At 53.5% G+C, this 20,327-nt stretch overlaps 1 protein-coding gene across 2 annotated transcripts in view; it reads left to right on the top strand.

The window, feature by feature from the left end:
- Positions 1-20,327, top strand: part of RNF220 (ring finger protein 220) — a 214,319-nt gene that overhangs the window by 167,237 nt on the left and 26,755 nt on the right. For both annotated transcript variants that reach the window (XM_078073250.1, XM_078073251.1), the window contains exons 2-3: positions 11,802-11,934; positions 19,864-19,909. In XM_078073250.1, coding sequence (XP_077929376.1) covers positions 11,802-11,934; positions 19,864-19,909 — 179 coding nt within the window. The remainder of the gene's footprint in view (positions 1-11,801; positions 11,935-19,863; positions 19,910-20,327) is intronic.

Genomic DNA, 20,327 nt, shown 5'->3' with positions numbered 1-20,327 from the left:
AGTGAATTTTTATTGGCACATATCTGCGTGGTTTTGTGATTTTCCCCAGCTGCGTTTAGCCGCCTACGTGTCTGAGACAAAAAGGAGAATAGAGGGATCGTGGAGGAGGCAGAGGAAGCAAAAGGGTGTTACAGTGATGTGCCCTAGGACTCGGGCTAGATTCCATGAGTCAGTGGTGTGTCCAGAGATGGGAGGATAGAGGGAGAGGCAAGTATGATGGGTGCAAGGCTGTAGGAGGGTTGGGGGGAGAGGAAGTTCTATCACAGAGCAATTCAGGCTGTTGACCAGGTCCTCCAGGAGGAAGTGAGTCCGGGGGAAAAAGAACGACCCCTGAGGTCAGTGATGGAGCTTGGGGTAGACAAGTGAGAGTCAAAGTCCTGGAGGACTATGGAGAATGGAGGACACCAGTGATGAGGGATGCAGGGGAGTACTTGACCTCAGAGCCCATAGGGTGGAGGAACGGTGGGCTGGAAGGGGCAGTGAGCACAAGGAAGACACTGACCTCCCCGCCCCTCTCCCGGCCTGAGGAACCCGGAGTTGGGCAAATAAACAGCCTGCACCAAAGAGGACTCCAGGGAGTGGTGTCTCCGGGGCATGTGCCGCTTTCCGGGAAAGTGACGAGAGGAAGTAAAGGAAGTATCCAGAGATCGAGGAAGGCGAATTCACGGGCACGGAACTCAGTCCCAGAGGGCATGATGGGAAGATGGTAAAGAGCCATCCGTGGAGCCCCGTCCGCCCCCACCTTCCCCCGCATCTCTCCTAGGAGTGTCCGCCTCGCCAGCCCACCTCCCCCAACTTGACCTCTCTCCTCCTGCACCACCCGCTCCCCACCGCACCTCGCACGCGCCTGTTCTCCGTGCTCCCCCACCTCCTCCGCAGACCCTCCCGCTGCCCTGCCCCACCCCAGCCGGCCTGAGTGAGCAGGAACCCCTGCACCTTCATTTCTCAGGTCACTGCTTGGCTAATGGGCTATTAATTTGCTCAATCGTCCCCTGTGAGGCAAACTCAATTTCTGCCAGCCAGTCGTCCCTCCCTGTCGACAGCGTGATTGATTGGAGGAACAGCTGTCACCGCCCGGCTGCCTGCTCCCTGCCTCCCTTCCTGAGAGTCCTCACCACCCTCCTCCTCGGGCCGCTGCCCCGCGCCCACAGAAGCAGCACACCCCTGCCACCTGCCCAAGGATCTGTCGCCAGCAATGAAAAATGACAGAAATATTTAAGGACAAATAAGGTTTCCCAACGCAATTGAAAATGATTACAGGCAGCTACAGATGGGGCCAATCTGACGCGTAGCAGCAAATCAAATCGAATTTCCTTATCGGCGTATTATTTTAGGCGTTATCTGGCACGTCGATGCAGTTATCAATTCAATTTCAGCCGCCGGTCCGCTGTTTACTGTCTCGCCTTTGCTGGGAAAAGGTAAACATGCTCAGCCCAGCAAATTAATTTCTGGCTGAAGCCAGAGGCTGCAAAGGACTGCTCTGCGGGACCCCGCAGCCCCCGCCTTGGCCTTGGGCTAGTGGGCCAGGCCAGCAGGGCCTGGGGCAGGCGAGAGCTTGCCCAGGGACCAGAAGCCCCACCCGCCGCCTGCCCCAGCCTGGCCCGCCTCCCCCCCTCCCCGAGCAGGATTCAGGGCTCCTAGGAGACTGAGGTGACCGCTGTTGGCTCTGCGGCTGCTGCCAGGGAGAGGTGAAGGTCTCCCATTAATTCCCAGCTAAAAATGACAAATTCATCTTGGACGACAATTAAATGAAGTCAGTAATTGATGCTAATTGATCTCCAGATGCGAGGGCTCCCCTCAGCCTTAGCAGCACGTGCCTGTCTTGCTCACTCTCCCCACCCCAGCCCCTGCCTCCTCTACTTCTTTCTGCTGCTCTCTGGGTCCTCGCCCAGCGCCTGGGGTCCGGGGCTCCTGACCCCGCAGGTCTGGGGGAGACGGCTGGCCTGGGCTGGGCTAGCAGGCAGCGCCTGAGGCCGAGGAGCTGGCCCGCTGCCCACCCAGCCCCAGCAGGCACTTGCCATCAGTGCCCCGAGTCCCACGCATCAGCCCAGAAAGCAGGTAACATGCCCTCCTCGGCGGTTCAGGATTTATTGCCCACAGCTGCAGAGGTTCCCACTTCATTTTTATAAGCCCATAGTCAGAGCCAGCGGGGGGTAAAGCACACTTGGATTTGCTTTACTTTAAACAGTACAGTCCTATAGCATTTTGGCTCCAGGAAGGCACTGGGGCAGAGCATACAGGGTACACTCCGTCTACACTCGCATTTAGGCAGAGGTGCTCTGGGCTTCCCCGGTGTGTTTATCTAGATGTGAAAAAAGACCCACACTTGTGTGAGCACCTCCCTGTGTGTGCCAGTGCCCCCCACGTGCACGTGTGTGTCCAGACACTTGAGAGGATAGGTTGTACGTGTCCACATATGGAGATTTTCCTGAATTGGGCGATTTTCTACAGTCAGTCACAGCTAATCCCAGGGAGCCCCCCAGAGAGGCTCCATCTGCCCCACCCATCATGGCCCGGCCCAGCCCAGCCTGGGACGGGGGCGCTGTCTGGAAGTTATTAGCTAAGGGGGGAGGGGAGCTGAATTGTAGCGCCAGAAGAGGTGAGAGGCTGCAGTTGTGTTTGGGACAGCCAAGGTCGGGGGTATGAAAGAGCTGGGACCCCTGAAGCCCCACCAGTCTCTAAACAGGTTGGCTGGTGCACTCGGTAGAGCAAAGGCTGATGGGGCCAACAGTTGGGGTTCCAGGCCCCAGACTCAGTGAGCTTGATCATGCGTTGGCCCAGAGCCCTTGGCTCCAGTTCGAGCCCAAGTCTGAGCCTAAACCAGGCCACAGGCTGACCTCCACCTGGCTGTCCTGCCTGTGTTTGCCATTGGCCACCCAGGAGACATGCCTGGCTCAATCCAGGCCCCCTCTACTGCTTGAGACAGGAAATAGCATCCATCCCCATAGGGGTCAGGGAACCAGCCAGGCTCTGGTTTCGCAAGGACCCGGAGCTGGTAGCAAGCCATGTGGAGTGGGCAATGCCAATCCGAGATTTTGCAGGCAGAGGTGGGAGAAGGGAAGATGGCATGCGGGCATAAGTGTGTCACCCCATGTATTATTATATCTGGGTATAAATGCCACACGTAAGGCACTGTGTGAGGGACTCTGCACCGTCTCACGGAAAGAAGAGCAAACGACAAAGAGGCACTTATAGTAGGATAGATGACCAGACTAGACCCTAAATAAGGGTCAGGGCAGAGGCAAGAGGTCAGAGAAAACTCCCACTATGTCTCCCAGCTAACGTCTGCATCCTTTGGGGAGTTCAGCAAGGTCTACCATCATGTATTCATCCATTCATTCAAAGAATATTTATTGATTTCTCTTATTACTATTACTATTCTCTTACTTGGGGCTATGACCTCTGCTAGATGCTGGAGCTGTAGCGGTAAACAAGTTAATCCTTGCCCTCAAGAAATTTCCAGTCTAAAGAGGGTGACAGACACAGAGGAGGCAATTGTAACACTGGGTCACTAGAGGTGGCACAAGAGAAGGCACCTAGTACAGTCTCTGTGGGAACACAGAGAAGGCACCTAGTACAGTCTGGGGGAGTCAGGGAAGGCTCCCTGGAAGAAGAAATTCTGAGTCCTTTCGAGCGAGAGTAAGAGTTAGCCGGCTTGTGCCAATGGCCTTTGCCATATTCTTTGGCAAGCCCAAAGCAGAGATGGATAGGCCCTGTTTGGTTCCAAGTGACTCAGGAACTGCTAAAAATGTCACCCTCCCCCTGAGCACCAGCCACGGCCCTGGGGTATGGGCAGGAGGGTACACGGTTGTTTTCAGGGCATCCCCGGGTACTGGCAGATAAATATGGGCCATCGCTAAATGCACATCTCTCCTCTGGCTGCCCCACCCCCACCTCCTCGACCAGGGATGCCTATTAATCCTGACAAATGATGACTTACGAACATGTAATGCAAACTGATTCATCATACATTCAAATCCGCCGCCCCGCCCCAGCGGGAGGCCCCAGCCAGACAAGTGTATTACACGGATAATGTATTTGACGTATTAATAAAACCAGCCGCATTGCTCTGGCGCGGGGACTGGGGAATGCCAATATACGATGACAGATCACATATTGATGAAATCCAGATGTTTGGAATCATAGTCTTGGGGCCTTGTTCATATTGACTGAAGGTAAAAAATGCCATCTGTCAGCATGTTAACTCTTCCTGTCCCACACTCAGCAGAGGCGCCAATCATGGTTTTCTGGAGGGAAGAGGAGAAAGGGGATGAGCAAGAGAGGGCAGGATGAGAAGTTAGGTGGTCTGGAAGGTGATGGATGGATGAAGTCGGGGTAGATGGTTGTACTGTGGATACAATGGGCGGAGGAGACACTTTTAGTGCCTTACGTTCTTGACCTCTCAGCAGCATGTGACCCTATCAATGATACCCCCCTCCTTGAAACTCTTTCCTTCTTGGCCTTGATGATATCGTACTTGTTTTCGTCCTCCTCTTGACTGTTCTTAGTCCTTGATGACTTAAACTTCCTCCACCTGTTGGAGTTATTCAAGGTCTGTTCCAGCCTCTTCTTACTGTGTACTTGCTCCCTAGCTGATCTCACCTACTCTCAACTTCAGTAATTGGTTTATTCATTCCGTAAATATTTATTGACTATTTACCATATGCCAGACATTGTGCCAGGCACAGAGAATGCTTTGGTGAACTTCAGCTCTTACCTGTGTGTCAATGTCTTCAGCTCTCTCATTCTGGCTCTGGCTCCCACAGAGTGCCTAGAAAGCATTTTCACATGGACGTCCTAACAGTTCCTCAAACTAAGCACTACATCCAAAATTGAACTCATTTTCTTCCTCACCAAGCCTGCTTCTCCTCCTCCTATTGCTCAAGCCAGAAACCCTGGAGTCACCCTTGGCTCCTGTCAGTCCTTTAACCCCCATGTCCAACTCGTCCCCTTCTGTCCACCTCCATCATCATCACCATCGCCCTCCAACAAGGCACCATCATGTGTCACCTGAGTTAGTGAGATCACCTTCTAAGCAGCCTTCCTGCACTCTCTACTCCACCCCCTCAGACCATTCTCTGCAGTTAGAATGATCTTTTTTAAGTGCAAGTCTGATATGTCTCTCTCCTGCTTAAAACTCTCCTGTACGTTAAAAAACAAACAAACAAACCAAAATCATTAACGTAATTAAAAAGTCCTCCAGGATCTGGCCTCTCTCTCATTATATCTCAACACTCTGCCCCTCACTCACTCTGCTGCAGCCTCACTGGACACTTTTCAGTTCTTCAGTTGGTCCTTCTCCCCTTCTGTACCTTCAAACACACTGTTCTGAACCTAGAACGCGACTTGTCCAGTCATTGCCTGACTGGTTCCCACTCATCCTTCACACCTTTGCTTGAATGTCATTCCCTTCACCTTCCAGGCCAGCTGATATACTCCCACAGGTCCAAGTACTTCCCTTTCTCTAAAACCACTCTGGGGATGTTTGTTATCGTCCCTGTCTGCAGTCAGTTCCCAAGCTCCTTGAGGGCAGAGAGTGTACCTGTCCTGTTCATTATTGCACGGCGTTGTACAATAGCAGGCCCGTTGTCAGTATCCAATTGACATTGGTTTAATACTATTAAATTATTGCCTAGGTGAGTGGATAGGTAGGTAAGTAGCTGGGTATTATGCAGTGGTTAAGAGCACTAGCTTTGGCGTCAGACAGACCTGAATTTAAATCCTGCTCTGAACCTTCTAGCTCTGTCGCTTCATTGTTCCAAACCCCGTTTTCCTCATCAGTGTGATTACAATAATAATATCTACATCACAGGACTGTTGTAAAGATGAATGGGATAAAATATGCATAACATTAAGTCTACAGCCTAACGTATAATAACAATCAATAAATAGCTATTATTAATACACAGATAATGGATAAATAGTTAGGTGGATGGACAGATGGATATACTGGTATACAAACCAATCAACAGATAGATGGGTATGGATGGATAGGAAGAAGGACCTCCGTGGAGGCCAGAAGGGCCAGGGCCAGGGTACCTACAGAATCGTATACAATCTTGACCATAGCAGGGAAGAAGGCCAGATACAGGGCAAGGCCAGGCTGGTGTCAGAAGGGGACAGATACAGGCACAAACAAGAAACTGTGCTAGCAGCCTACTGGAGATGATAATGACTCATCACTTTGTACAGAGCCCTAGTTTAACTGAATCCTCACAAAAGTCCTGGGAGCTGGATATTATTATACCTACTTCACACAAGGAAAAACTAAAGCTCAGCAGTGGTAAGTGATTTGCCCAAGGTCTCACAGCTGGTAAGAGACAACTCTGTTGAATTCTGCTTGAAGGCTCCTCTGTGTCCTGGTCACCAGGAAATGGAAGCCCTTCTACCGGGGGTTCGGTGAAGGGAAGGGTGGGGCACACGTGTGTGTATACACAAACACACACATGGACACACATACATCCTCTTCAAAGACCCAGCTTCCATTGCCATGTGTCATTAGCGGTACCCTCACCCTCATTTTAACCCTCCCCCTTCTTAAATCAGACAACCGGCAGTCAAGCCCTGCCTTTTGTGGTCTGCAGAGAAAATATCATGAAGATGGGACTTGCTGCTTGAACAAACAGAGGCAAGAATGGAACCCACAGGCAACAGAACTAGGACACCACCAAACAGGCCAAGCCAGAGAAGCACTCGCTGGGCGGGGCGCTGCAGGGTCGGATGTGGGTTAGTGATCTCGGAAGGGAGGGCTTTCCCTGTGAATGAGCCCCCAGCCTCCAGTTCCCAGTTCAGCACCAGGCTTCACTATGGAAGATGGCAGAGAAGGAGCAGCTCTGCGGGCCCTGGAGTTGCCTGCTCCCAATGGTCAGCACTTCCCAACAGAGGGGGGCAGCAGAGGGCTGATCTGGGACCCCAGGTGCCTAAGGCCCAGTTCCAAGACCTCAGGGCCCGACCGGTGGGAGCCTGGCCCCGGCGAGGAGAAGGCTACCTGGCTTGAGCGCTCCGCTCTCCTCGGCGTGCCTATCCGTCTTCACAGCCTGCGGCCAGTCACTTCCGGGTGGAACCTCACCGATTTGGGTGGGCAGGTATTCTAAGCAGCTCCGAACGCGAAGGGGACCTCATGGAGGTCACACAGCTAGGGAGCTTGACCCTGTCGTCGCCTCTGGCTCTTGGAGCTTGAGGTGCCGTGCACGGAAGGCTGAGGACGGGGTCGGGCCCCTCCGCTCCCTGCTCCCCTCGGGCTCCGGGGGCTCCCTGCGGCGGGCGGGAAAGTGGAGGTGGCAGGCGCAGTGGGGGCGGGGCGGGGCGGGGGGGAGGCGCCGTAATGAATGTGGACGGGAGGCGGAATGAGCGATCCATCTTTGCATGGGAGGGGAGGGGGCCGCCGGCGTTCCCCCCACACACTCACACACTCAATCAGGCGCTGTCAGACCTCGGGCCGCCTGGCATTTTGGTGAAGAATCTCTCAGCTAAAAATTGTTGTCAGTCCCATTTCCTCGTTATCAGTGCAAGGGCTGAGGCAGCGCCCGGGGATTAACAGGAGCGGCGAGCGCCCGCACCGCCATCCGCCGCCGATAACACTGGGCCTCCCACCTCACCTCCCCCATTCATCATCTTTAGCACTGACAGCCCGTCCCAGTCCCTGTCCCCAGCCCCTCATGCTTCCCACGTCTCCCCACTACGCTGCTCAGCCTGCCTCCTGACCTCCCTATGGAGCTAAGCCTCCTGAAGAGAGACAAGATTCAACCTAGGCCCGCATGACCTACACCCACCTGTGGCAAAGGGCCTGGCCAGCTTGGGGGGGGGGGGTGGGCAGGGGCAGGAGTGAGGGATGCTCAAGGAGAAGATGCTTTCTGACAGCCTGCCTCTGGAGGGCTCGGTCTGCCTACCTGCGATGCTGGCACATTGGCCTTGCAGAAGGGATTCCAGGGATTCCTACATCAGATGGGCCGCTGAACTAGGGATTTCCAGAGGTCTCTCCAGCCTGAGGACGCTCAGATTCTGGGAACTGTGGAAGAGAAGGGCCAGGATGCCTACTTTCAGGCCTTGGAAGAGTAGGGGGTTGAGGACTTTGTTCCCACCCCCGCAAGACCACAGCCCCCTCCTCTTGGCCATTCCCAGCGGTTTTATGGCCCGTTTTATGGCCACTGTAATGGCCCAGGTCAAAAGCTTCAGGGAGCTGTATTCTGGGAATTATGCAAACGAGGAGCAGGCCCAGGGCCAGAGTATGGATTTTGTCATTAAACCTGGGCAGGCCATGTCGTTAGTGCAGTAAAACCCACGTCATGACCACAGGTCTCAATATAAAATTATAGGGAACACAGCGGGGGAGGGGAAGCAGGGGGCCCATGGCCAGGCTGACACCTGCCACTCTAACCCCTGAGAAAATGGGGGTGGGATGGAGGGCATGAGCTTCAGGGTCCCTCTGCTGATCCCTGTCAATGCTATTCCCAAAGCTGAAGCCAGGAAGAGGGCCCATTGTCCTGATGGGGAAACTGAGGCCAAGCTCAGAAAAGTAGATCTCTGTGGCAGCAAAGCAGATGAACTGAGAACAAGTAAATGGGAATGCTGAGTCCTGGTCCCAGCCTTGGAGGGAAGACTCTGGGCTCTAGGAATCCCTAAGAGCCAGAGTTGGTGGCCCAGGCTAAAAGGGGCAGAAACCCTGATTTTTCCACCTCAGCTCCATGCCCTGGATCCTCTGCTTAGTCAGGTCTCCTCCCTTACCATTTCCCCCAGGTATGCCCCAGGCCCTGCCTCAATGATCCATTTTAACAGCCTTATCAATTCTCCCTTATTCACCCCTCATGCTTCCATCAGGCACGGCCTCCCCCTGGACCCTACCAACCACCCTCTGGTCCCTCCAGCCTCCACCCTGGAGCTCCCGTTCCCACCTCCCGCAGCCCTGGCCAGGGCAGCACTGACTGGACCCACTGACCCTTCTTTGGCTTTCCTCTTACTTTGTGATCTCCTTCAGGCCAAGAATGTGTTTTATTTATCTCTGAACTCCAGTTTCTCCTAGAATAATGCCTGAAGTAAAATAATTGTTTAATAAATGTTTGCTGAGTGAATAAATAAATGAAGCATTGAGATCATGAGCTGAGTACAGGGATCACTATCCAGTTCAGAGACTCAGTTTCCCCACCTGTAAAACAAAGGTATTGGCCTGCAGAATTTCTAGGGTCTCACTCACCTCTAAGATTCTCGGGCCGAATGAAGTTCGAGGCAGAGCTGAGACTAGAATCCTCATCTCCCATCTTCCAGACCAGGCCACATCTGCTTCTTTTACTCAGAACTGCCTTCCAGCTGTCCTCTGAGCACCTGAGGCATAGCCAGCAAGGCATATGATCAGTAGGGCCCCTTCCCCTGCTCAGAGACCTAGCCACACAGACTAGAGCCACACCTACCTTACCCTGGCCCACACCAAGCCTCCACAGTGGACCTCCCAGCTCTGCAAAGATCATCTGGCTTCTAGGATGATCTGCTCTTCTTCCTACAGCCTTTCCCTTCCTCTTTTCCTCTCCTTTGCTTCATTACTGCACATCTAGTCAATGTCAGGTCTGTTTTCAATTGTCTATAAATATCAAGTTGAATAAGAAATGGTCCCTGCCCACAAGAAAGTCACAACTCATTGTTTTGCTCCCAGTTCTCTGCCTGGAACACTTCTAAGGTGCAACTTAAATTTCATTTCGTTGGTTAAGATTTCTCTTTTTGCACTCCTCAAAACACACACCCAGAATGAACTACTCCCTCCTTTGAGCTCTCAGATGACTCAGTGTGGACATCCAGGAGAGCCGTGACCATCCTCAACCTTGTGTCAAAGGGAGGTGTGTTCCTGTGCTCAGCTGAACAGGGAGCTCCTTCAGGCATGGGGTTGCTAGAGTTAGCAAATAAAAATATATGACCTCCAGGTAAATTTGATTTTTGGAAGAACAATGAGTAACTTTTAGCATAAGTATATGCCATGCAATATTTGAGACATACTTATACTGAAAAAGTATTCATTGCTGACTGAAATTCAAATATAATTGAGCATCTTATATTTTTTTAAAAGATTTTATTTATTTATTTGACAGAGGGAGACACAGCAAGAGAGGGAACACAAGTAGGGAGAGTGAGAGAGGGAGAAGCAGGCTTCCCGCAGAGCAGGGAGCCCGACTCGGGGCTCGATCCCAGGACCCTGGGATCGTGACCTGAGCCGAAGGCAGACGCTTAACGACTGAGCCACCCAGGCGGCCCTGAGCATCTTATATTTAATCTGGCAACCCAGCTCAACCACCATCATTACTGGCATGGCCTTTATCTCTCTGAAAGCTAATTTTGACCCTCTCTGGGCAACAGTGGGAAGAAGAAGCAGGGAGAAAGATCTTGGCTGAAGCTAAAGAAGTCTTTCTACAGTCGACGTTTACATAGATAGGCAAGGATGTTTCTGGATGAATAGGCCTCCTCAACCCCATGCCTTAAGCAGAGGGCAGAGGAGCACTGGGTGGCAACAGTGACAAGGGAGAGGGTTTAGGCTCCCCAAGAGGCATGCACTAGGCAACCTTCAGCCTCCTTCCTAGAATAGTGTGCTCTGGTCACCATCAGCGACAGAGACAGTGACAGAGCTGGGACACAGTGGGGACAGAGTGCAGGCTCCCAGCTGGCCCCCCAAGCTAGCATAAGCCAGCACAATACCCACTTGTATTCCCATACAATTTGAAGGGTATTTGGGAGGGGGAAACCCAGAATCTGTTAGGCTCACAAGAGGCCAATGAGGTTATCCATGTAAGAGGTAGTGAGACCCAAACAGGGAGAATATAGATTCCAGGAATATTGAAGAAGCAGAATGGACAGGACCTGGTGGTTAAATGAATGTGGGAGGGACAGTAAGGCAAAGGAAGGGGCCCCAGTGGAGGCGAAGTTTCCCGGCTTGGGTGACTAAGGTGTTGGTGTCATTAACTAAGATGGGCACTGCTGAAGAGGAGCAGTTTTGCAAGGGGTGAAGAAGCTGAAGGACTTGTTTTTGGATTGTTGACTTTCAGATTCTTGGGGGACATCCAGGCATCGCTGTCCGTTAGGCACTTGGATACAGAGGCTGAGAGAACCAGGGAGGGATCTGGGGGCAGAGACACAGATTCTGGAATCTACAGGGCACAGATGGGAGTTAGGGCCGTAAGAAGGAAGAAGAGCATCCAGCATGCAGAACAGGGAGAGGAGAGGCTATGGGCAGAATCCTGGGAAGGTGAGGAACCAGGAGAGAACACTACCCGAGAAGTCACATGGGTCCTTTCTGGTCGTTCCCCCTCGACTGTGAGGGCCTCAAGGGCAGGGACTAGATCTGATTATATTCTGTGGCCCCACTGCTCTGCACCGGGGCTGGTTCAGAGTAGACCCCAGACAATGTTTGTTGAATGAATGCAGGAATGAATCCTCTTTCTCCCTCTTTTCTTCCTTCTCCAGATTTGGGGAATATGAAAGCAGAGAGGAAAGGAGAGACAGAGGGGGCGCTGGATATTCTGGGTGATGGCCCAAGACCTTCACTAACCTGTATGAAACGAAGTGATCCAGCTTTGATTGCACAGAGCATTGATTGTGTCCCGACAGATTTCCCAGAGGGGCAGCCGGCTAAGGAGGTGTCATTCGTGGCCCAGAGCCACAAAGAAGGGTGAATGGTCCTGGTCTCTGAGACCCTCGGGCTCCACCCTCCTCTAGGCCAGGAAGCCCTGGGAGACAGCAGGCTCGGACTGGAGGATTGGGACACTGGGTTTCCGTCCACAGACTAGCCCAGCTTATCTGTCTGTCTCTTCTTCTTCCCTCCCCAGGTAAGAAAAAGGCAGCAGCTTTGTTTGACAGCCAGGCCCCTATTTGCCCCATCTGCCAGGTCCTGCTAAGGCCCAGTGAGTTGCAGGAGCATATGGAGCAAGAACTTGAACAGCTGGCCCAGCTGCCTGCCAGGTAAGCCACCAACCGGGGGAGCCTGCCTGCCAGACGGTTCCACTCACGGTTCTAGATGCCAGGTCCCGGAAGAGCCGCCTGGCCCAGTCCCCGGCCTCTAGGTAGAAGGCAAGGCCCTCCTGTTACTCTCCTCTACTCTGCCGTCAGTCCTCGGATCCTCCAGCAAAATGGTGATGCCTTTCCCTTCTTGCTGTATTTTCGGAGATGGGAAGAGGGTGACCCCTCTTCAGTCCTCAGCCTCAAAAGGGCACAAGAGGAGCTGGAAAGGGATGAGCCACGGCCACGGGCCTTGCACTGACATGCTAAGCCTCCAGGTAGGGTAGCAGAAGCAGGGACTGGGCCTGGTAGGCTGCCCAGCAGTGTGGCCTTGTGCCGCCATCCAGGGGAGTAAGCACTACCTTCTCTATGAATCTCAAGGTCTGAAAGGTGACAATCAAGAATGGGCTTGGGCGGGTCCCCCCATGCTCCACCCTACCTCCCTTCTCCCTGCCTGAAGGACCAGATGGAGCCTCGTTGAGGGCCTAAAAGAGGAGCCAGGTTATCAAAGGGACAGAGCAAGGGTGTGACAAATTACCCCAAATCTTAGCAATTTAAAGCAACCATTTCATTGTACTCATGGAATCTGTGGGTTCAGGAATTCAGACAGAGCACAGAGGGGATGGCTTGTGTCTGCTCCAGGATGTCTGGGGCTCCAGCTGGGAAGACTCAATGGCTGGGAGCTGGGATCATCTGGAGCCCCCTTCACTCACATGTCTGGTGATTGATTCCGGCTGTCAGCTGGGACCTCAGCTGGGGCTGTGACCAAAGCACCTACACTTGGCTTCCATGTGGCCTGGGCTTGCTCATAGCCTGGCAGCCTCCGGGTAGTTGGATTTTCTATGTGGCAGCTTAGGGCGCTCAAGCAAATGTTCCAGCCAACGAGATGGAAGCTGCGTCACCTTTTACAACCTAGCCTCGAAAGTCATTTCATGCCACTTCTGCTGGTCTCTATTGGTCGAGGCAGTATCAGCCCAGCCAGACTGAAGGGGAGCAAACATACACCCCACCTTTTGATGGGAGAGTGGCACGGTCATATTATAGGAGAGCACATGGGATAGGAGACATGGTTGGTTGCAGCCCTCTCTGGAAGATACGTCTGCCAGGGAACAGCCTTCCCCACTATTCCCAACCCCACCCCACCCCTTGTTCAGTCCAAGTCATCAAACTTGACTGATCTTCCTTCTACTGTCTCACCTAATCCCCCTTGCAGGGTGCAGGAGACCCAGAGGTAAACCCGAACGGGTCCCACCCCCAGAAGCTCACTGCTTGAGAGTAAGGGGAGCGGGGCCATAGAAACCATGAGGGGTAGAGGCTGCTCGATGGGAAGAACTGTGGGGCATGGAGAAAGCGCCAACCCCAGCTCAGAGCAGAGCAGACCTCCTATGGGAGGGGCGGCCTGAGCTGAATTTTGAAGGAAGTATTAGTTATCTGTTGCTGTGCTGCAATTACCCTCAAACCTATCGGCTTGAAACAACAAACATTTATTATCCACAGTGTCTATGGACCATCAGTTCAGGAACAGCTTAGTTGGGTAGTTGTGGGTAGTTGTAGCTTCTGGCTCAGTCTCTCATGAGGCTGCAGTTAGGATGTCAGCCAAGACTGCAGTCATCCGAAAGTCTGCCAGTGACTTCGGGAGCCATTCCCAAGATGGTTCCTCCACACGTGGGTCTCTCCGTAGGACAGCTTGAGTTTCTCTCTGACATGGCTGCTGACTTCCCACAGAGGAAGTGATCCCAGAGAGAGACTCAGGAGGAAGCCACAATGCCTTATATGATCTAGTCTCAGAAGTCATACAATATTGCTTCCAGTGTATTTTATTCTCTTCATTAGAAGCAAGTCACCAAGGCCAGCCCCCACTCAAGAGAGAATTAAACTCTATAAGCTCTACTTCTTGACAGGAGGAATATCAAAGAATTTGTGAGAATACTTAAACTAGCACAGAAGACTATACAAATGATAAAATAATAATCCTGTTTGAACACTCGCTATATGCCAAGTACTCTACGTTGCATTAATGTATTTAATCTTCACAACAACCCTCTAGGGTAGGTAATAAAAAATTATTAACTCCATTTTACAGATGGGGAAACTGAGGAACAGAGGGGCTAAGTGGCTTCTCTAAGGTTGCACAGCCCATAAAGTGGTAAAGATAAGATTCAAATCCAAGCAATCTGACTGTGGTGCCATGCTCTTAACCGCTCCCGGCATACACACACCTGGGACTAGCCTAAAAGGGGCACAGCGGGAAAGAAATATCTTTCCGCAATCTTTCCACACCTTGGCTGTCTGGGAGGGTTTCTGGGTAATTTGCTTCCAATGGAGGACTTCCCCTCAATAAGAACAGAGAATAGAGGCAGAGGTGTGTGGAGGGACCTGCAGCGCCCTGTAAAAGCTGTGGACCCCTAAGGATCTGGAAAATGGGGGCCCAAGCTCTCTTTCTGCCTCCTCAGTGGGGGCCACACTCTAGCCTAGTCCCTGTGGCCCCACCCCTGCACAGCCCAGGGAGTCCACATCTACCCACAGAAGTGCCCCCCAGCCGTGATCCTGCACCAGTCGCCCCCCCATATTTCGTCAGAGCACCCCCTACTTCCACACCCTTACCCCCGTGTCCGTTTCCCCACCCAGAGCTCCCACATCTGCTCCGCCCCTCACGGCTGTGTCTTGCGTCCCCCACTTCTGTGCCCCTCACGTCCAGGCCCACCCCAGCACCCCCTAACCCTTGGCACGCCCCCCCCCCACCCGGTGTCTGACAGCCGGACAGCGGGATCTGCACAGCAAGTGAAATTCCCGTCGGATCGATAAAGCCGAAGCGCTGGCGGCGACGGGTCGATGGTTTTATCTGTCTCGGCCCCGCCGCGCCCGGCGCGCTGACAGTCCGACCGGCCGGCAAAGGCGTTCAAGGGCAGCCGCGCCCGCCGCCCCCTCCCCTCCCCTCCCCCGCCCTCCCCTCCCTGCGGCCGCTGCGCCCACCGGACTGCGGGCTGGACCGGCCGCCGCCGCCCTCGTGATTTATCTGGATTTTTAATTGGAAAAAATTTGCGAATTAATTGATTTCAGGAACTTGCCAATTAACATTGTAATTGGGTGCGTGATAAATTCCCAAGGAGCGTGTCAGCTCCCTCCGGGCTGAGGGCGCCGCAGAGCCCGGGTAGCGCGGGGAGGGCCCCAGCTTTGGCTGCCCTTGCCCCGCCCCTGTCCGCTGTCTGGGAGGCAGGAGGAGAGCTGAAGAAGTGGGGGAAAAGATGTGGCACCTGGGCTCCTGAGACTCCTACCCCCCCAACCCCCCCACCCCACCCCCCTCTCCCTGCCACCGGCTCCCTGAGCTGAATGGGACCTTTGCCCAGCCATTTCACAGATGGGGAAACTGAGTCCTGCAGGAGGGCAGAGCTTGTGTGTGCCTGGGCATGCTGGCATGGAGGGCATCCCCCATCCATGGCACGTGGCCAGAGCCTTCCTGCCCAGCTCTCCAGTCCTCTCCTTTCCCTTCCACTGCTTGCTCCCTGCTCCCTGCTCCCCTCCCTTCTCTTCCCTCCAACTTTCCCCTTCCTGCTCTTACTCTGCCTTTGCCTCTGCTCTCCCACCCCTCCCACAGCTTAGCGGGCTCCGGAGCCTGTGGACGCTGCTGCAGGGTGCCTCTCCATCACCTGGGACGCCTCCCTCCGTCCCTGCCACATGGCTGCTCCCCGAGAAGTTCTTCAGGATGGGCCTGGTGTTGTGCCTTCTGCTTCCCTTTGCCCAACAGCACAGAGCAGCAACCTTCCCCCCACCCCCAGCCCCACCCCCACCCGCAGCAGGCTGCTATTTGACACACCTGAGGACTCACACACAGAAGCAGGGACCTCCTGGCTCCCAAACTAGGGCTGGCTGCTTTTTACGGACACAGGCAAACGCGTGTACATGACATACAGGCACCCGTCCACGCCCACATTCCAGCACACGAGATATGCTCACATACACACACACTCATTCCCACAGATACATGGGCACACAGACACCTACGGGAAGAAGACTCAGAACTCCTGTTGGCAAAGCACGTCTACTTTTCAAAGTACTTTGACATTTGAGATCAGAGGCTGTGGCCCCACACCGTCCTTCAGCCCAGCCTCCCCTTTCTCAGTCCTGCACAGGAGTGCAAATAGACCCCAGGACTCAGCTAGTTAGAACAAGGAGGGCATAGTTAGATTAAGGACAGATTGTAGGGGGCTTTCAGGCCTGGAGGGTTGTCCTAGATGCAGAGGGGGAGTCAGAATATTGGTGAGCCGCAAGAACCTTGACCAGATTGCAGAAGTGGAGAATCGCTCTGGAGGCCAGTGTGGAGCATGAATTGGGGGTCGAAGCAGAGAGACAAATGACTTTGGGCAGGGTCCAAGGGACAGATGATGAGCTGACCCACTGACCTGGGACAATGGCAGTGGCCGTGGGAACGGAGAAGAGGGAATGATGAGAAACTGGTGGAGGAAGAAGCAAGAGAACTTAGGTGATTACTCACAGGGTACTTGTTAGGAAGAGCCTTCTGACCTGGGTGACCAGAAGGGTGATGATGGCAGAGAAGGAAGTTTCTGAGGAAAGGAGGAGACAATGGACAGGGCTCTGGGCATGCTAAGCCTAAGATGTCTCAGGGATGGTGATGGGGTAGAGACTGGCTGTGTGCAGACAGGCAGCAACATACAGGGGGCTGAAGATTGCAGGGTTGTGGGGAGTGACCCCCCAGACTTCTCTGTGGCCCTCAGGGAGGAGTTTCCACCCAGAGAAAGGAAAGAGCCCTAGGCATGGAGAGATGGCACAGAGGTGCAAGTGAGGTGCGGCTTGGTGAGGCCTGAGCCTGGGGACCTTTCCTGGGAGGCTTCCAAAGCCACTTTGAGACCTGGCCTCTAGGATGGGAAGCCAGCTCTCTGGTCAGTGCTTTCAAAGTCCTGAAAGGAGCCACAGGGAGGCTAGGGGACTCTAGAGAGGCGGGGTATGGAGATGGCAGTGCCCCCACCCCCACTTAAGCCTTATTTAAGGCCGGCCTCGGTGTTTGGTTGGGTAATGAACTAGATAAACAATTCCCCAAATAGATTAAAACGAAGTGTAACTTACAAAGGCGGCCGGTGATGATGGTATTCCCAGGCAGCACACCATTTCTTTATTTCCAAGGATAATTCAGTGTAAATCACCTTAATTAAAAGTGTCAGCCCAGCCCATGAATATTGTACTTAGGAACGCGTTTCCTGGGTCCCAGTTATAATTTAAAACCCATGGATCACTAGGCAGCGAGTGACTGAGAAGGGAGTGAAATCGTTGGGGGCGGGCTGTGGAAACAGGGAAGGACGGAAGGCAGAGGAGTTGGTGGGCTGGGCAGGAGCCAGTCGGCCTGGCCTGTAGCTCGGGCTCTGACCTCCCCTTTCGGTGGCAGGCTTTTCACCAGACTCCTGTCCCTGGGGGACCAAGCACAGTCAGAGGTAATCAGGTTGTTGGAAGAAAGGTGGGGGGGGGCAGGGCACTTGCTCAGAGAGAGGGAAGGAGCCTAAGGCAGGACCAATCCAACTTAAGGGGGAGGGAAGAGTATTGGCAAAGGGAGAAGTTGGACATTCTCACCCTAGATGTCCTCATTTCTACTCACCAGCAGAGCAAACTAAAGCCCAGTGTCAGTGGGATGTTCCCGAAGTAGAGAAAAAGAACTCCAAGCTCTGTCCTCCAGCCTAACCCCTGAGTATCTTTAGGGAAGTAGTGTGAGCAATGGAAAAGCAGCACTTCGGACTCGGTCCAACAGGAACTCAAATCCCTAAACCCTACATGGACTGTGTGAACATAGAGGTGTCATTTAACCTCTGCTAGTGAACTTTGTAAAGTTTTTGTGAAGATTAAAGAGAGAACACATATAGAGTACCTGGCGCATACCTGCCAGACCCGTCCCATGTGGTTGGTGCACAATCATTGTTCACTCTTTCCTTTTCGGTCCCAACCTGATCCTGTTCAGACAAAGCTCAGAGCTCAGGCCAGGGGTCCAGTGAGAACCCTGGTACACAGTAGATGCCTCATTTCTGTACCTGTCCAGACACAGGTGCAATGGGATGTCAGTCCTTGTTGACTGAGTGAAGGAAGGCTCAAAGTCATGAAGTCCCCAACTAGTCGCTCCTCAAGAGCAGCTCAGTTTCTTCTCTGTATCCGCATTGCCTAGATCAGGGCTTGGCTGGGAGCAAGAATACAGGGACTGTTCAGGAACCAAATGGAACCGAGTGGAACCTGGTCTGGCTGTCCTTCCCAGTCTGTGATGCCCACACCGTGTGATCACACAGGCAGACAGCTCTGCGTTTACACTCAGACCTTAGGCTCATGCCGCTGCTGACCCTGGTGGCCTCTGCACTGTGATGCGTGTGTCTGTGTGGGTGTGTGTCCACATGTGTCTGCGTGTGTGGGTGCGTGTCCGTGCATGTGGGTGTCTGCATCCATGCACGTATTTCTGTGGTTGTTGGTGCCTGAGCAGCTCTTCACCCAGGTCTGGGGGACTATTGTGAATGGGTCTTTATTTACAACATGTTTGAGCCTCTGGGTGTGACCACATGGGTCTGAGTGACTGTTGACAGAATTATGGACAGTAGGACAGTGTATTTGCCTTTATGCCAGGGTTTCTCAACCTCAGCACTATTAACATTTGGGGCCAGATAATTCTTCGTTGGGAGGGGCTGTCCCATACACTGTAGGATGGTTAATATCCTCTACCCACCAGATGCCAGTAGCACACTCTGGGCCCCCATTGGTGATGATCAGAAAGGTCTCCAGACATTGCCAAACGTCCCCTGGGGGACGACGACGACTTTATCTGAATCCACCTAAGCCTTTGCTCACCTACTGGGTGTGTCTTCGTCTGACCCTGTGGGTGTTCCCTGGGTCCATGCCCCGTGAGTCCGTGCGTGCCCCACGCATTCTGCCTTGGGTGTGTGTCTGTGTGTCTTTCGTGCCCTACGGACAGCTCTGTGGGCGTGCTGTCCCTGCAGAGCTTGTGCGTGTCTGTGCAGGGACCCTGTGTCAATGGGCTGTGTCTGCCTCCTGCATGTATCAGCCAGCGTCTCTGTGTGCATGTATTTGTATGTGTGTGTGAGTGCACGTGCATGAATGTGTGAGCACAGATGTGGTGAGCACAGTGGGGGCAGCAGGGAGGGAGGGACAGGAACAGGGATATTAATGTTTCTGAAGTGGATCTGATTTGATACGTCTTGTTCCATTGTCAGCGTCTGTTTAGCAGGGATTTGTAATACTTTGTGGCTCTGGATCACTCATGCTTAGCGCGGGATGTGGCCTTGCATACCAATTTTGTTATTAAACACAGTCCTCGCCTCCCCCACAGCCCATCCATCACCTCCCGCCCCTGCCCCCGCCTGCTCCGAGCCGCCCACCATATTTCAGGGCCCAGCTCCCGCCCGCCTGCCGCGCCCGATGCCGGAGGGCCTGGGGCTGACAAATTGAATCAGGGGGAGATCATTCCTGGCCTAACGCAGTTTGCAGCGTGTTGGAGGGAGAATTGACAAGAGCCATGTCAGCTCCATCACCCCAATCCCATAGGAGCTAAGAGCAGGCTGGGGACAGGAGGTGGAGGGAAGGGGGCATCCAGGATATGCAGAATCCTCAGGGCTGATACCAGGAGTCAGGTAAAGCCTCTTTCCTCAGATTCACGAGGCAGCCTACCAGGCCTAGTGTCTTATGTCCCCCTCCCAGCTCTTGCCACGGGTCCCTGATGGAGGCTGAGCTAGTCAGGGCCAGCTGGGGTTGAATGGCCTTGATAGAGCTTGGCTGCACGGGGCTGGGCTAAGCTGGCTATGCCTTCTCTTTTTGGGGTCTTCTTGCTATTCTTCTCTTGCATTCCCTGGGCAGCAAGTGGGATGGTCACCCTGTTCTCTTCTTTCTTGGCAGCAAGAATTCCCTTCTGAAGGATGCCATGGCTCCAGGCACCCCCAAGGTAGGTGGACAATTGTGTGTTTTCCTCCTACCCATCCTAACCTAGGCCTACCCATAACTGATTCCTCTCGAGGAAAAGGAGCTCTTCCTGGATGCCCAACCGTCTCCAGGGTTTGATCGTCAGCCTGAGGCGGAGGGCTAACCTGTGTGCTTGAGTGTGTGTGCGTGTGTGTGTGCGTGTGTGTGTGTGTGTGTGTAGTCTGAGCATGAGCCAGAGTATGTTCATCTGACTTCTCCTCTTCCAGTCAGGACAGGGGTCAAAGCTAAGAATGACCTGGGGGCATGGGGGGCTCGGACATTAAGACTCAAAGGAGGAAGGTGAGCTGTAGCAGGTAAAGAAAAATACAGAAGTGCAGGTCAAGACAGAGAGTGCACTGGCCTTCAAAGCCAGGCCATGGGGTGTGTGTGTGTGTGTGTGT

Source organism: Halichoerus grypus, chromosome 5, assembly GCF_964656455.1.
Source record: "Halichoerus grypus chromosome 5, mHalGry1.hap1.1, whole genome shotgun sequence".
Classification (NCBI taxonomy): domain Eukaryota; kingdom Metazoa; phylum Chordata; class Mammalia; order Carnivora; family Phocidae; genus Halichoerus; species Halichoerus grypus.
Note: the sequence above shows the minus strand (reverse complement) of the source record. Positions and strands in the feature narration are given on the sequence as shown.